The sequence below is a fragment of the Puma concolor genome, chromosome D2 (assembly GCF_028749965.1).
Source record: "Puma concolor isolate L17-30 chromosome D2, mPumCon1.1.hap2, whole genome shotgun sequence".
NCBI classification, from domain to species: domain Eukaryota; kingdom Metazoa; phylum Chordata; class Mammalia; order Carnivora; family Felidae; genus Puma; species Puma concolor.
The window spans coordinates 62,354,269-62,371,124 of record NC_141677.1 but is presented as its reverse complement, the minus strand read 5'-3'; the positions used below and the strand labels follow the sequence as shown (position 1 = coordinate 62,371,124).

The 16,856-nt window shown below is 37.2% G+C and overlaps 1 protein-coding gene across 9 annotated transcripts in view; it reads left to right on the top strand.

The window, feature by feature from the left end:
* Positions 1 to 16,856, top strand: part of NT5C2 (5'-nucleotidase, cytosolic II) — a 148,949-nt gene that overhangs the window by 122,773 nt on the left and 9,320 nt on the right. For 5 of the 9 annotated variants that reach the window (XM_086680761.1, XM_025917887.2, XM_086680759.1 and 2 more), the window contains 7 exons: positions 7,437 to 7,554; positions 9,076 to 9,171; positions 9,499 to 9,522; positions 13,894 to 13,985; positions 14,122 to 14,179; positions 15,217 to 15,310; positions 15,917 to 15,970. In XM_086680761.1, coding sequence (XP_086536887.1) covers positions 7,437 to 7,554; positions 9,076 to 9,171; positions 9,499 to 9,522; positions 13,894 to 13,985; positions 14,122 to 14,179; positions 15,217 to 15,310; positions 15,917 to 15,970 — 536 coding nt within the window. Of the gene's footprint in view, positions 1 to 7,436; positions 7,555 to 9,075; positions 9,172 to 9,498; positions 9,523 to 13,893; positions 13,986 to 14,121; positions 14,180 to 14,348; positions 14,488 to 15,216; positions 15,311 to 15,916; positions 15,971 to 16,856 lie in introns of those variants that run through there. The other 4 variants (XM_025917888.2, XM_086680760.1, XM_086680764.1 and 1 more) reach the window with 3 other exon arrangements.

Sequence of the window (16,856 nt, the reverse complement as noted above, 5' to 3'; positions counted from 1 at the left end):
GACAGCCATGGGACGGAATCAGATTCAGGTAATTACAGTCCTTCTGGCATAATTGTTACGGCACTGTGGTAGAGACCAAATTAAGTGCCTAAAGTTTCCTTTGTTTCCTAAGGTTTTTATCCACCCTCTCAATTTTTCTTTGAGATGAATAGAATAACAGGATTATTTAGGATACCCTGTGGTTATTGAAGAATGAATTTATTTCCGTCTGGATTTACAATTCAGTAAGTACCTAAATTCTCTTTACTTCAAGACTCTTAAGAGGATACTCAAAACATTTCAGTTAGGTGGGAGAACTTATTTGGAAGTATCTGACCTAAAGTGTATGCTAGACTTTGCGCACTTTTTGCCCATGGACCCAGTTGAGACCTCAGACCATTGTTGGCTCAACTAGTTTGTTGTTTTTTTAAATTGAGTCAGTAGTTAAAAATGGAGAAGTAAAAATTCAGGCTGGCTGTTATCACAGAATTGGGAACATTTGGCTGAGTATGAGTAGCTAAGTAGCTGCTTTGCCCTTTAGGCAAGACATGCACCAACACTTAGCCCATTTTCACAACAGTTGAACACTGATATAAGTGATATATGTCTGACGATGATACAGACTGATATAGATAAATTACCTGGATCTGAGTCTTGGAAAGTTTGTCTGGTGAACTTTATAGTACCTGGAGATACTGGTTATAAAAATGAAGTGTCTGTTTAAGCCTGAATAAGTCACACATAGATTTTAAGAAGACTTCCTGGGTTGGGTTAATTGGCCCCTTCTCTGTCCCTTTTTACCTCCCTAGCCACATTATGGTATTGATCTTCTGAAATTGATTATAAGTACCTAATTATATATCCCTGTAGTTCACTTTGAGCTCCTTTAGGCCAAGGACCATGAGTTGTTTTTTGTTCTTAGTATCTAGTACCTGGTACGCAGTGGGCATCCAAATGTTTGTTACATTACTGTAACTTTAGTACAGGTGTTTTTGTTTTGTTTTAGTAAAGGGGTTTGAGTGGGATGAACTGTTCTTATTTTGGGGAAAAATTATGTAAAAACTGTTTCAGTTTTAAAATTATAAGTAGCTCCTTTGGTTAAGGAGGGTTTTTCAGGTTATTATCTCAAAATTTCAGTGTTTCTGTTTTAAATTGAAAACCCTACTTTCCACATGGTAACTACATTTATCATGGTGAGCACTGCATAATGTGTAGATGTTGTGCACCGGACACTGACATAACATTGTATGTCAATTATACTTCAATAATAAAAATTAGAGTAAAGAATACTCTAAATACACATGCCTGATAAGTGAACAAGCTCTTAGAGGGAAAAAAAATGGAATTAGGGAATTTTTTCATTTTGTTTTAAAATAAACATTCTTCTAATACTCTTAATAATTTTTTAAACAAATCTTTTGCTTACCATTTAATTTTACTTTTGCAGTGACTTGAAATTGGCAGGCTTCCAAACTCCCCTTGTGTGTTTATCTACGTTTTTAGCTATTTGGGAGTTGGTTTCATTTTATATTACTAAAAGTGTTGGATGGTGCCTAGCTTTTGTATTTTAAGTAAATTAAAATTGAGGTCATTTTTAGAAATTTTCAGTATCTTTTAAAGATCATTTGTGATCTCTTGGATTAGAGATAGAAATTTCTACTCTGTCTATGTTATTACCTTAGGGTTTTCAAATAGTTTTGAAAAGTGGAAAAAGTCCTCTGGTGTTTATATGAGATTTGGAAAGGTTTTATCTAAAGTTTCCTGATGAAAACGTGAATTAATTTGCCTTTTCTAGTTTTGGTCTCAGAGAACCAACATTGCATAGCCTAAATAGAGAATGTTGATATTAATCACATTTACGGCATAAAAGCAAGTAACTATTCTTGGGTGGTTGGGTTGGATATTTGTTTTTCATAGTGATTGGTGGTGGTGGTTTCTGTTAGTTTTAATGTTTGTAAGACTTTTAGACATTCTATTTGGTCATTTTTGCTGTTTTATTTAGTACCATCTTCCTTTCCCAAAAAAGTTGGGAGGAGTCAAACCATATGTAAATGTCTCTAGGGAAAATGACTCCCTATAAAGTTAAACATAATGAATATCTTAAAAGTGTCAATATTTTGTATGTATCTTCAAGTCATTTCTTTGACTAAACTAGGTAGTTTCTCTAACTTTATGAAAGTAGAGCAATATGACTGTGCTTACTGAAGGCAAATATCCACTGAAAGAATCAAAACAAAGTTTTCCTTCTGTCCCACATTTAGACATCTAGTTAGATTTTTAGCAGCGTGACGTTGGTTCTTGTCTGTATCAAGATGGCAAATGTAGGTGTTGGAAGGGTAGAAAAGTAGGTAGTTAGGTACAAGTAGACTTACTTTAGGTACTTAACAGCAAGGTGAAACTGCTCTGGTTTATTCTTGTTTCCTCATTTAGCTTGTTTTACTTACTGTAGTTCAGTTTTAAACAGTTTACCAGCTGCATTTAGTTTCTATCATGTAAACCTGAAATGTGCTAGAGAAAATAAACTAAAACAAAATAGATTTATTTTTCTGTTTATCTTTTAACTTAACATTTCAGGATCAGACTTGGTACTCCAGGCTCAGGGTGTCAGAAAAGGTAAATAATGCACAGTATTTAGGCTGATTTTCAGTACCCTTCTTTTGTTAACGGCCATTTAGACAAATTCTAGTGATGGTCAGAGGCTTCTAAATAGGAGGACAGTAACTCCTGTAAATACCAATATCCAAATGGTGTCTCTCTGTTCCAGCCCATCGCAACAGTTTTAAAACCAGTTTTTGTTTTGTTTTTGTTTTTGTTTTTGTTTTGTTTTGTTTTGTTTTGTTGCTTTGTTTTGTTTTTTTAACAGGAGAGCCAGTGTAACTCCTTCAAGACTGGAGTGACACTCTACATCTGCATCTGCCTCGTGTGAGTTCTCATTTTGGCAGCAGCACTCTGCTAGGCTGGAACCTCTCTAGAGGTTTGCCCTTCCTTTTCCTAAAATCTGTAAACTATACACAGTGTGTCTTGGTGGCAAAGGTAAAAAGTGCATGAGAATTTTAGACTTCCTTGCAGAAAGATTTTGGCTCATTTCAAAGAAATGGTCTCCTCTAACATAGGGTCTATCTTGTATGAACAACATTTCCTCAAAACAGAGCCCATAACTTTGATCCCCACAACATACAGTTGATATTTTTTGGAGAACTGTTTTTTTCCTTACAGACTATGGAGTAAAGAATATCTTTAAATGCACTCAGTAGCTTCAGCTTTCAAAGCTTTGGTTGTTCTCTTTATAGTCTAGTTACGTAACCTGAGAACACCGTGTGCTGCCCTAGTGGCTCAGGCAGTCCTCTTTTTTGGACTCTGGCCCTTGAAAGAACTTCTTCTTTGTCTTTGAACATTGGGTAAATTAGGATAGGCCTGAGGACTTTCTCGAAGAAGAAATAAGCAGTGAATGTGTGAGGTTATGTTTACTCTGAATCTGTTGGCTGCGTTTTGAAAGTCGTAAGAATTGAGTTTGAAGCTATGCATCACTTACTCACCAGTTTGGGGAGAGAAATTGAAGTTAGAGCGTTTGCAGCTGTGGAGAGGCATAGAGCTGCACAGTGTGAGGCCATATATATGGTTCCCCACATATATCAAGGCTGACTTTAAAGGGCATGGTCATTAAAAAAGGGAGTTTTGCTTCTGTTTATTTATTTTTCAAGGAATGGTGATACTTTGCAGGCTTTAGGACTAGTCATTTTTGCTACCAGGTCAGAACAAATTGTGATTAATTCCCAAGGGACACTTAGAACAAAACATCTAACCTTCTGCTCTGTGCAGCTACAGTCTGCTTTTCCAACCCTGGTTGTACTGTATAGTGCTCTAGCAGATGATTTAATGACCTGGGAATTTATGTTACTGAAATGATTATCCGGGAAGCTTATGAGAAAATGTCAATAGCTTGTAGGTCTTCCTGATTAATATAGAGCTCAGTGAAATAGATAGTGTTGTCAAAGTGGAACTTGAACTCTCTTTGCTAAATCCATTCCCACCTGTGATTAGAGCAGTTTGTTTTGGACTAGGTGAAAGAAATTGGAGGGAGGACAGTGTATTTCAACACCTAGGCTTAAGTTTTGATGGCCTATGTAATCTAGAAATTCATGTTTAACAGTGGTATAATACCTCGCCACAAAGAGCTTTGGATGAGAGTGAGGGAGACTTAAGTTCTGCCTTAAGCTTATATTTGTGCTTGCTATGTATGTAACTTCTGGTCAGCAAATGGGGAAAATACATTGTATTTTTGGAAAGTACCCTAAACTCATTGAGTAAAAGGGAATTTAAAGTATTTGTTTCTGTAGGTGGAATTACTAGAAAGTTACCTCAGTTGAACACTTGGGAGGTTCTGCCCTGGAATAAACATAAGTGTGGCAAGTGTGTAGTGTTTTATTATCTGCTGTTCTAGGGTTTGTGCTGACAAAATGGGGATTTGAAATATCTCCCTCCTCCCTCCACTCCTCACCCATCCCCGGGTCTTTTTTCCTTCACTAAATGTTCTGAAAAAATGGATTTGGGTTTTGATCCAAAGTGTCTCCTAAACACGGGTTTTAATCACCATTACTCCCTCCCTCTATAATTACCTGATGTCTAACTAGGGAAAATGTCTCATTTAGGGCTGAGCATGCATGAGTGGAGGTGATTAAGGTTTCCCCCCTCCCATTCTTATGGCATAGCTAGCAAATTATCCTTCTGAAAAAATTAATAATTGAAAATATTTTATATGGGCCAAATCCTAGAAGAATGAATGTCAGTGGATTATCCACATTACTTAGCTATACTGGAATTTTGTTTCATTAAATATTGTTTGAAATAAGTAGGACTTTGTTAGGATTGAGAAACAGTTTTTGTTTTATGGAAATTTTGTTAAAATGAGATTTACTCTCAGTTGGGGTGGAAGCACGGTGTTGGGTGAGAGATATTATATTCTCAAAATAATTCAAATTGACATCAGTCAATACTTCTTTTCTGGTTTTATTATAGCACACCAGCTCTTACCCTTTTAGTGTGTATGAATATATAAGCACTTCTTTTACCACAGTGTACATCATCTAGATTTAAGAATTCCACCCTCAAGGATTCCAAAAGGGTTTGGTTTTTGTTTTTTGGGTTTTTGTTTTTGTTTTGTGGGGTTTTTTTGTTTGTTTGTTTTGTTTGCTTTTTTGGTTTTTTTGGTGGGGGAAGGTGATGATGGGGCTGGAGTTGAACAGAGAAAAGTACATAGCCAGTCTTGAGAATATTAGTATTAGCATTATTTTTACCCCTGAAACAACAGAAGAAATGACAGCTTCTTTTGGCATTGTTCTGATAAGACTCAAGGGCCTCCTTCTCCTAAGGGCCTTAAAACATTTAGGCTTTTTAAATATGACAAATGCTTATTAAAGGAGTTTGAAAGCTCACCTGCTTTTTTTTTATATTTCAACTTAATTTAAAAATAATAGGTATACACATTAATATTTACAAGTTTTTAAAAAGTACAGAAAGGTACATACATGAAAGTATACTTTCTTCCCCATCTCTTAGCCACTCAGTTCCCTTCTGTGGAAGTGACAAGTATTACTGATTTCTTTTATGTAGTTCCAGAAATATTCTAAAAGATTGATTTTGGCAAGGAAAAGTTGAATACTACTCATTAAGATATTAGCACTAATTTGGATCGGTAGACTAATTGCAATGAAAAATCAGTTTGAGCCATAGGCTGTGTATTAATTGTGGGTATAATAATAATAATAATAATAATAATAATAATAGCATTATTATGAGATAAAAATGGATTTTTTGCCTCATTTGGCATTTAGCAAGATTGCAGGTCTATTAATTTTTGTCTTTAATATAGCTTACCCTCTCCTAGAGACTGGTGGGAGGATCCTTACCTAAATATTGCATTTGGAGGAAACCTATTTAAAGGGGCAATGTTTTCTTTATACTGAACTGCATTGATGATTCTAAAAAGTTTTTTCATTATAGGATAAGATTTCAGAGATAGGTAATAGTAGGGAGAAACTCCCATATTCTGAAATCCATCTTATTTCGCCTGTAACAAACTCAGTAGGCTTCTTTGGCAGATAAGGATATATATCCTATACATATACTTGCACATACCCATCCTTCCATAAATTTCATAAAATGAGTCCTAATTCTTTTTTTAGTGTATATTTCCAGTCTTACTGAGAAATAGACATACATCACTGTACAAACTTAAGGCATACAGCACAGTGGTTTGATTTATATATATTGTGAAATGATTACCAAAATAGGTTCAGCTAATACTCATCTTCTCATATAGATAGAATAAAAAGAAAAGAAAGAATAAAGAAAAAAATGTGTTTCTCCTTGTGGTGAGAACTCTTAGGATTTGCTCTCTTAACAGATTTCTTATATATCATACAGTGGTATTAGCTGAAGTCCTCAATGTTGTCCATTATATCTCTACTACTTATTTATCATATAAATGGAAGTTTGTACCTTTTGACCACTTTCCTCCAATTCTCCCCCCTGATCCCTAGTCATAATTCTTTAATATCTGATTTCCAGTCCACATTCAGATTTCCGTAATTGTCTCAGACATGTCTTTTTATGGTTGATATTGCAGCAATAAGTTGTAAAATGCAATTAAAAATTTTTTTTAATGTTTATTTTTGAGAGAGAGAGAGTGTATGAGCAGGGGAGGTGCAGAGAGAGAGGGAGACACAGAATCTGAAGCAGGCTCCAGGCTCTGAGCTGTCAGTACAGAGCCTGACATGGGGCTCAAACTCATGAACTGCGAGATCATGACCTGAGCCGAAGTCGGATGCCCAACTGACTGAGCCACCCAGGCACCCCTGTAAAATGCAATTTTGATGGCTTTATAATATTTTTAGGGCTGTTAAGAAAGCAAGTTAATCCTGACAAATAGAATTATGCTGATCGGAGAAAGCATATAAAGCAACTACCAAGCCAAATAGTAATTGTAAAAAATAATTTTTTTTTAAAAAAAGCTCATTTTGAAGGATTCCTACACGAACTATACATATCAGCGAACCCTTCAACATATATAGACCTCTCTACCTGGTTTTCTATTTACGTACATTCTCATGGTTTATATCACAGCTGTTGTGCATATTAGTTTCTTTTAAAACTGTCTTTAGATTATGGGCATGAAAGAACAGATAAAGGAAAAAAAGTTTCCTAAGAATGAAAGAATTATTCTGAAATGTTTGATAATTCATCTTGTCGCTCTTGCTCCTACAAAAATATGACCTATTTCCACAGACTAACAATGGAGTTCTGTGATTACTTGGGACAGTACAGAACATGGAGTTTGAGGGAAAAGAAGAAAATGGCCTATTTAGGAGGAGGAGGGAGTTGGGAAAAAGTAGAAATTCACTCATTTGCCTTTTATTTTCATTGACTATTATTATAACGAGAACCTCCTCTCTGTGCAGTGTACAAGTCCCCAGAGTATGAGTCTCTTGGCTTTGAGCTTACTGTGGAGAGATTAGTTTCTATTGGCTATCCTCAGGAGCTGCTCAGCTTTGCTTATGATTCTACATTCCCTACCAGGTAATTTTTCAAGATTTCTTTGGATTAAGACCTTTCCCTCTATCCCCCAAATTAATAATTCCAAATGCATCTCTGACCCTGCCCACGGTCAAAGAAAAGAACCAGAAAAGATGGTTTGGTTTGTTTCTGGTTTTGTTATTTTGGTTGGTGTGGATTCTAAAATTATGGACTTTTCATGTACATTATATCTTTTGTGGGTTTTTTTAATTTTTTTTTTGTTTTTTTTTTTTTTACATTTATTCTTGACAGAGAGAGCACAGATGGGGGAGGGGCAGAGAGAGAGGGAGACACAGAATCCGAAACAGGGTCCAGGTTCTGAGCTGTCAGCACAGAGCCTGACACAGGGTTTGAACTAACAAACCGTGAGATCATGACCCGAGCCAAAGTCAGATGCTTAACCAGCTGAGCCACCCAGGCGCCCCATATCTTTTGTGTTTTTGAATTGAGCTTAGTTTATTGTTACTGAAGAAGATCTATTTATGGGAAAGAAAAATTATTAAAACTGATGGGCAGTAATCACAGATACTCCTTGCTTTCACTGTTGGAGATCAGTTACATGTTTTACTGACACACTTCAATTGGTCAGTGGGAGCCTCTTGGCAGTTTGCATTTTTGGATTCGATAGGGAAGATTTAAGATTAAGAAAGATGGTGTTTGAGATGCCATCATATCTGTCCCATATATAGCATCTATTAGAAGGAAATATAAGCCAGCTCCTTTCTCCAAGGAAATTAAGACTCTTTTAGAATGGAACCAGTGTATTAAGAGGAATTATGGTTCATACCTTGTTTAAGCTCTTATTCCTTATAGAAAACAGTTGTGATTATCTGAACAGAGTAAATATTTTTTAGTTACTCTGGGTTTAGGTTTTTATTTATTTATTTATTATTTTTTTTTTTAATTTTTTTTTTCAACGTTTATTTATTTTTGGGACAGAGAGAGACAGAGCATGAACAGGCGAGGGGCAGAGAGAGAGGGAGACACAGAATTGGAAACAGGCTCCAGGCTCTGAGCCATCAGCCCAGAGCCCAACGCGGGGCTCGAACTCACGGACCGCGAGATCGTGACCTGGCTGAAGTCGGATGCTTAACCGACTGCGCCACCCAGGCGCCCCTAGTTTTTTTTTTATTAAAAAAAGTTTTTTTTTTTAACGTTTATTTATTATTGAGAGACAGAGGCAGAGCATGAGCATGGGAGGGGCAGAGAGAGGGGGAGACACAGAATGTGAAGCAGGCTCCAGGCTCCAAGCTGTCAGCACAGAGCCTGACGCGGGGCTCGAACTCACGAACTGTGAGATCATGACCTGAGCCGAAGTCGGTCGCCCAACCAACTGAGCCACCCAGGAGCCCCTCTGGGTTTAGTTTTTAAGATTTTATTCACTTCATCCTCCAGGATTATATTGTTTGGGACATGCTTGAGTCTTCGTAAAGATTGAATAAGATGGCATTGGTTTATGATGATTGAGTAATACTACATGAGATTGTTGCCTGTATTATTGATGATGTCCTTATTTGCATATAGGGGACTTGTCTTTGATACACTATATGGAAATCTTTTGAAAGTTGATGCCTATGGAAACCTCTTGGTCTGTGCACATGGATTTAACTTCATAAGAGGGTGAGTACATAGAACTTTTAGCCTCTGTCTAGTGTTTTTATAGTGAAAAAATAATGAAGATCACGGGTCTCCCCAGATGTAATATACTTTCCTGTTCCCTCATCATTAAAGAACAATTTCTTTACATAAGGATATTTAACAATTATTTATTAGGCAGTTAGGACTCAAATGGACTTATATAGTTAGCAGTTACATTTTGTGTAAATTAAGTGGTTTCTAATTATATAGCATCCAACAAAGTTAATCCTGAAACTTGCCCAAAAAGAATTGTAGTGGCTTTGACTTATTTGCAATTCTAAGATTTTTATTTTCTCCTTTTTAATACAGTTCTCAGGTAGCTGCTCAGAAGAGGTATGTATATAAAAGCTCTTTGAAAAATGTAAAATTACAACAGTGTAAATGACTAAGATTTTTAACAGCTAATATATGATTTTTTTATATTCTAATGAATAGCTTCAGATACTTGATCATGTGGTTAAATTTTTTAAAAACAGGCTAAAAATAAAAATAGGGTAATATTTAAAACTAGAATAAGCTTTGTTTTCATAATCAGAATATTTCCATTCTCCCTAACTCGGACTTTTTGCCTTAGTAAATAGTAGATAAAATTTACTGTCTACAATGTTTTGGTCTACTATTTTTTGGTGAAACATCCCAATTTTTTCTTTACAAATCACAATACCACAGTTTGACATTTTTTTGTCCTCATAACTTTGCAATTATATATTTTCTTCACTATTATACTACTTAATTTACTACTGATACTGCATTAGGCACAGAGCAATACTTAAAACCAAAATAGATTATCTGTCAGTCTCTTGTATAACTTTCCTATATATTATTTTCAAAGGCAAAATAGTAAAAACCACACAGTCTGCACTGAAATTTTTAAAGAGAGAGTGTGTTTTTGGTAATTACTTTTTTGTGATAAGAGGCACAAGCTAACTGAAACTGTACCAGAATATCATTTAAATCTGAGATCACAGCAATGCCCTGTTTAGAATTGAAGCATCTGATACAAGATTTTTCAGTTGGAATTACATAGGCTCAAAGGTTTCCACATAGACATAGTGCAAACAGTGTGAAGTAAACACCCCACCTTGACACATCTGGGCAGGCCTGTGATTATATCTCCCTCTCTTTCACTGCTCCTCTCATGAGGGGTTTGTTCAAGATCCATGAATATCAGGAGGCAGGATTTAGAATGTGAAGTGATTGCAAATAGTGTTAGCAGCCTAAGCTATTTTATAAATGGATATTGTACCGTAATTCAAAATCTCAATGAAGATGAACCAAGGTTCTATTTTTTAATGTCTGAAAAGGGATTTTTGTGTTATGGAGAGGGGTAGTCAGAGAGGAAAAGGAAAGGAAGTTGTTCTATAAATGAGTACTGCAATTAGTGTTACTAACTCAGGATCCACAGATCTTCTTTCTTTCCCCAAATAAACTAATAAAGTTTCCAAATGGCTCCTTTGGAAGTATTTTTAGTAGTGTTTCAAAAATAAGCCATTTATTTTTTTTATTTTTTTTTTAATTTTTTTTTTTGATGTTTTTATTTATTTCTGAGACAGAGAGAGACAGAGCATGAGCAGGGGAGGGGCAGAGAGAGAGGGAGACACAGAATCTGAAGCAGGTTCCAGGCTCTGAGTTGTTGGCACAGAGCCCGATGCAGGGCTCAAACTCACGAGCTGTGAGATCATGACCTGAGCTGAAGTCAGACGCCCAACCAACTGAGCCACCCAGGTGCCCCAAAAATAAGCCATTTATGAGTAATGCAGAATCATTCAAACAGCACTTAACACTCTATAGTCTTTAGAATCCAGAGGAAAAGCCTGTGGAGAAGGAGAGGCTGAGGATGGAGAGAGAGGGAAAGAACAAGCTATTGAAGCATACTGGTGGATGAGGCTGGCAGGGAGGTTAGGGCTCCATCAGGCATTGCTTTACACACCTTGTCAATGAGTTGGGGCCTCTTTTTTGGACAGGGGCAAAGGCCTTTAAAGTTCTAGGATGGGATAATGTTGAGATCACATATTTATTTCTATGAGTCACAGAAAGTTAGCAGTACAGTAGTCCATAACAGTTTTCCTCCCAGCTCCCAAGTCTAGCATTCCTTCTTCTGGGATACATTATCTGCCCCCAGTTAATATTTATTTTAAATATATGCTAGCTTGATTTGACAATTAAGAGGGCACAAGTGAGCAAAGGGCAGAGAGTGGGGGGAAAGAGAGGGAGGGAGAGAGAGAGAGAGAGATAAATAAGTGGGCTCACTCAAAGCAGGGCTAATGTTTTACCTGAAGTGGGGCTCGTGCTCACCCAATGCAGGGTTCATGCTCACTCAGAGTGGGGTTTGAACTCACAAACCATGAGATCATGACCTAAGCTGAAGTCAGATGCTTAACTGACTGAGCCAACCAGGCGCCCAACACTTAACTTAAACAGAATGTAATTGCTAACTCTATTTATAAGTCATTTGGGTTCTTATTGCCTAATAAATAACTGTTAACTATCCTTATGTAAAGGAATTACTTTTTAATGATGGAGAGAATAGGAAAGTATATCTAAGGAGACAGTGGCATCTTACTAAACCCGACTGAGGAAAGCATATCATTACTATTCCCTTCCACCTTAATTTTTAATACAGAAAATCTTAGAAGGCTAGAAAATGAGATATTCTACAAAGTTATTCCTTACTGGGCACTCTTATTTCAGAAGAGTGACTAAGACAGGGAGCTAATGTGATTTTCTTTTCCTAACTAGAATTTATGCCATTGGTAGTTAACAGACCCAAGCAGGAATTGACCAGGTTACAAACTGAGTACAAACTTTAAATTTGATGGCCTTTATTTAGATTAGTTATCTTTATATATTCATTGTGAGAACTGTGCAGTTTTTAAATAAATATTTTATTTTTAAGCAATCTCTACACCCATCATGGGGCACGAACTGACAACCCCAAGATCTAGAGTTGCATGCTCTACCATCTGAGCCAGCTAGGTTCCCTGAGGATTGTGCATTTTTATGTTTTAGTTTTTCTCCCTTTTGGTTTCTCTCTACATTTTTTTTTTAAATTAATGCTGTCCCCTTCAACTTCTTGGAGTGTTTCATTTCACTCTCCAAGGTTCTTGGGCATCTCTAACAACTTCTGTCTGTTTTGCTGGCTTTTTTCCTTTTAACCCTAAATGTTCCCCTTGGGTCTATTTCAGTCTTCTGTTTTTCCTCTGCACCGTAAGTGACCTTATCCACTATAACAGTCTTCGTGGCTTCACCTTTTACCTATGTGTAGATGATCCCAGTTCTCTCTTAAGTCTGAATCTCTGTTTTAAGTTTTTGACCTTGTTTCTAATTAATCACCTATAAAAATCTGTTTACTTTCCAAAATAAAACTCCTCTTACACCTACTTGTTATTCAGTTTTCATATTTCTGTAAATGGTACCACCACCCTACCCTCTCAGAGACATCCTTATGTGAGCATCATCTTTGATTCTCATGTCCTCATCTGCCACAGCCAATCAGTCCCCTGGTCTTAATTCATTTTACCTTGGTAGTCTCTCATGATTAATGCTTCCCTTTAATTTCCTGTCCCATCACTCTAGGAGAGACCCTTCCTGCTCTCATCTAGGCTACTGCAATAACCACTTAACTGATTTCCCAGTCTTTTGTGTCAGTTAGTTTTTCTGCGTAATGAAGTACTTGAAAGCCTGTTGGCTTCAAACAACGACTGTTTTATTTAGCTTAAAATTCTGAGAGTCAGCTGGGCAATTCTGGGGTTGCTCAGCTGATCTGGAATGGCCTGACTCACATGTCTGGCAGTTGGCAGCCTGTGGTGGGCGTTCCTCATTTCTGTATGTAGCCTTTATGCTCCAGCAGGTTATCTCTCTCACTCACACAGCAGTCTGAGGTCCAAATGCAGCAAGAGTAAGCACGCCCCAATATGCAGGTGTTTTCAGAGTTTCTGCCTGGATCCCTCGTTGCTGCTGTTCAAACGTTTATTTGAGGGTGGAGAGGGAGAGTGAGCCTCTTAGCTGGAGCAACTGCAAAGTCACACATTACAAAGGCATGGAAAGAATTTGTAGCCATTTGTGCCACATATCACATTTCTTTCTCCTTTTTATCCTAAAACTGTTACTAATGGAGTATTATTACAGTTTAGCTCTGATGGTTTTATCCTTTTGTGTAAAGACTGTCAGTGGCACCAAAAACCTGTCGATGGCACTCTGAGTGAAAGATAGCAGCATGATCTGCCTCAATTCATCCTTCTAGCTTTATTTTCCTCTGCTCCCCTGTCTCTACCCAGTTTGGACTAGTTTCTGAATTGGATCTTCTGAGCCTTTAAGGACCAGCTTCTGTGCCACCTTTTTCATGAATCCCTCCTAGATTTCCCTCTTCTCACACCCACATACACTTTTTTCTACCCCTTAAGTTGAAATGGTCTCCTCTTCCTCAGTTTTCTCATAGCTCTCTGCACCTTTCTTGTGGCAGTTGTGATTTTTTACTTTGTGATAACTGTTTGTGTATGTGACTCGCCTCCCTTAGCTGACCGAAGGCTGTTTAAGGGCTGGAACCCGAGCTTGTTGATCTTCATAGCTACTCACGTGTAATATTTAGACCCTGCCTTGCACGTAGCCACCAAAATATTTGAATGAATTTTTGAATGATGAATATTTCTCATGGTTGTAATGTTCATTTTTTGAATGTCAGTTAATTTAAATTTTTTCTTTCAGACCAGAAACTAGAGAGCAGTATCCAAATAAATTTATCCAGCGGGATGACACTGAAAGATTTTACATTCTGAACACACTGTTCAACCTACCAGGTAGACTCATTCTGTGCTTATATATACGGATGCTTTCCCTTCTTTTCATGATCATTTGTCTTTGCTCAAGGGAGATAATGAAATAAGTTTGAATTATTTCATTTATGTTTATGAATATCTGTTCTTCATTTTTCAGAGACCTACCTGTTGGCTTGCCTAGTAGATTTTTTTACTAATTGTCCTAGATATACCAGGTATGTATATAGTGTAATTTTCTTTTTCCAATTGATTTTTTTAAATTAATGTACAGGGTTTTAGAGAACTGGCCATTGTAGGTCTTTTCTGCTTTTCTGAAGTGAATTTAGTGCTAGTGAGAGATGCCACATTGCCAGCCTGAGAGATGGGACAGCACCAGCAGCTCCATGCAGGCTCTCACCTCCCACACGGCCCCCTCTCCTTGCCAGTGTGCTGCAGCCATGTTTGGAAGGGACCACTTCTGATTGGCTTCTCCTGGGAATGAAGACGGCCAGCAGAGGTGCTAATTGTGACAACTGAGTGGGAGGTTTGTGTGATGATTATCTGTCCAAGCAGAATTACACTAAAACCCCCCAACTCATTTCACAGCAGCTACCCGGGAGCCATTCAGCGATGACAGTTTAGTTTCATTCCCAGGCCCAGCAAGATTTGATTGAGGAGTAAATATGGTTTATCCTCCTCAAAGTAAAATTTTGTTTAAGTCTTGAACAAGGTATCCTATCCTTTTTAGGGCAAATTGTATAACCACTGCTGAAAGCTCAGCCGTATGTGTCAGAGTTGGCTAACTTATCCTGTCTAGGCCTTATCCGCTTCAAGGCACTAAATCTGGTGGGGCACCAAGTCACTCAGCTAAATAGAAAAAAGGCAATACCTTTGTACCTAGAGAAAACATCAGAAGAGTCAGGATGAAGAGCACCTAAATGACCAATTTTAAGTTTTAAATGTTTCTTTGATGGGAACCTGTTTCTTAAAAGTGATGAGTAAAAGAACATGATATTTTTGGAACTGACCTTTTAGGTTTCGTTCAATATATTGTTCTATCACTTTGTATTTGTTCACAATTATTGTATTCCATTGAACACTGTAGTCCTTTCTGGTTGTCAAAATGGATTTTCGTTAGGGAGTAATTATTTTCCTAATTAGCCTAGTCTTTCCATGTGATCATGGAATCCTTGGGTCCCCTGGGCAATGTTTGATATTCATTTTACTTACCCTCTTTTGGATTCCCTGTCATGTTTTTTTCGTCTTTGTATAGCTGTGAAACAGGATTTAAAGATGGGGACCTCTTCATGTCTTACCGGAGTATGTTCCAGGATGTAAGAGATGCTGTTGACTGGGTTCATTACAAGGTACCTGGGAGCTGCTGCGTCGCCTGTTCACTCTGTGGCTTGTGTCTTGTGGTCTGACATTAACTTTCCAAGTGCAAATAGAGCAGAATTTTTCTTCCATTTAAAAAAAAAAGGATTTGCCCCCTAGTGACAGCTCTCTAGAATACTTTTCTTCTTGTCTTTGTCCTACTTTCGGAAGTTGTGCTGATCTTTCCTCCCGTGATCCTGCTTGGCTTCCAGCTCTTACTTCAGTTTTCATTTCCCAAACTTAGAAGAGATTTTAGTATTAAGATTATACTTCCCCCTACCTTTGAGGATGATTATTGTTTTTTTCCAAATACCTCCTGTTTGACTAATACATTAACTAATTAAAATTATACTTACTATAAATTATACTGAATAAAATATGAAATACCTTTTGATTTCTTGTTTACAATAAACATAGTTTTATATTTTAAATACCTTTTGGAGGCAGAGTTGCAGCAAATCACATCTGCTTTATCATGGCCATTTCTAGTTTATGTACTTTTCCATTTTGGTAAATACTTTAAAAATGCATTGGGTTGATAGTAGTATAAACTGTTAAAAACTGATTTTGTTCTTATTTTCCTTTTTTTCTTCCTGTAGGGCTCCCTTAAGGAAAAGACAGTTGAAAATCTTGAGAAGTACGTAGTCAAAGATGTAAGTAATAAAGGGGAAAATAGATCTGCAAATCAGGGAAATCAATAACAAACCTATTTATAATGAAATGGATAAAGGAAGATACTAATTTGTCTTGATATAATATATGTCAAGTACAATCACCAGGAATTTTCAGCCAGAACATAGGTCTTAGGATAGTTTTCCCTGTTTGTTCCTTGGCAAGAAGATCCAGTATATCATTTGTCTTTTTAGCTCTAATGATAATAGCAGCTAGAGTAGTTACTGTGTGTACATCACTGTACTAAGTGATTACATGCCCTTTAATCTTCCATATAACCCTGAGTGAGGTATTGTTACCTCTGCTTTGTAGATAAGCTGAAGGGGGCTCCTGGGTGGCTTAGTTGGTTAAGCGTCTGATTCTTGATTTCAGTTCAGGTCATTATCTCATGGTCGTGAGATCAAGCCCCGCGTTGGGCTTTGTGCTGAGTGTGGATCCTGCTTAAGAATTCTCTCCCTCTGGGGTGCCTCGGTGGCTCAGTTGGTTAAGCATCTGACTCCTGATTTTGGCTCAGGTCATGATCTTGCAGTTAATGAGATTGAGCTCCACATTGGGCTCTGTGCTGATAGCATGGAGCCTGCTTGGGATTCTCTCTCCCCCTCTCTCTGCCTCTCCCCTGCTTACACTTGCACTCTTTCTCTCTCTCTAAAAGACAAAAATGCATTAAAAAAAAAAAAAAAAAGATTCTCTCTCTCTCTCTCTGCCCCTCCCCCACTTGCACTCTCTCAAAAACAAAAAAAAAATAATTTTTAAAAACCTGAGGAACACAGGTTATATATAATTTGTCCAAGTTTATACAGTAAATTTTTTAAATCTGTAGTTTATGGAATTGTGCCAATGTTAATTTCTTAGTTTTGATCATTGTAC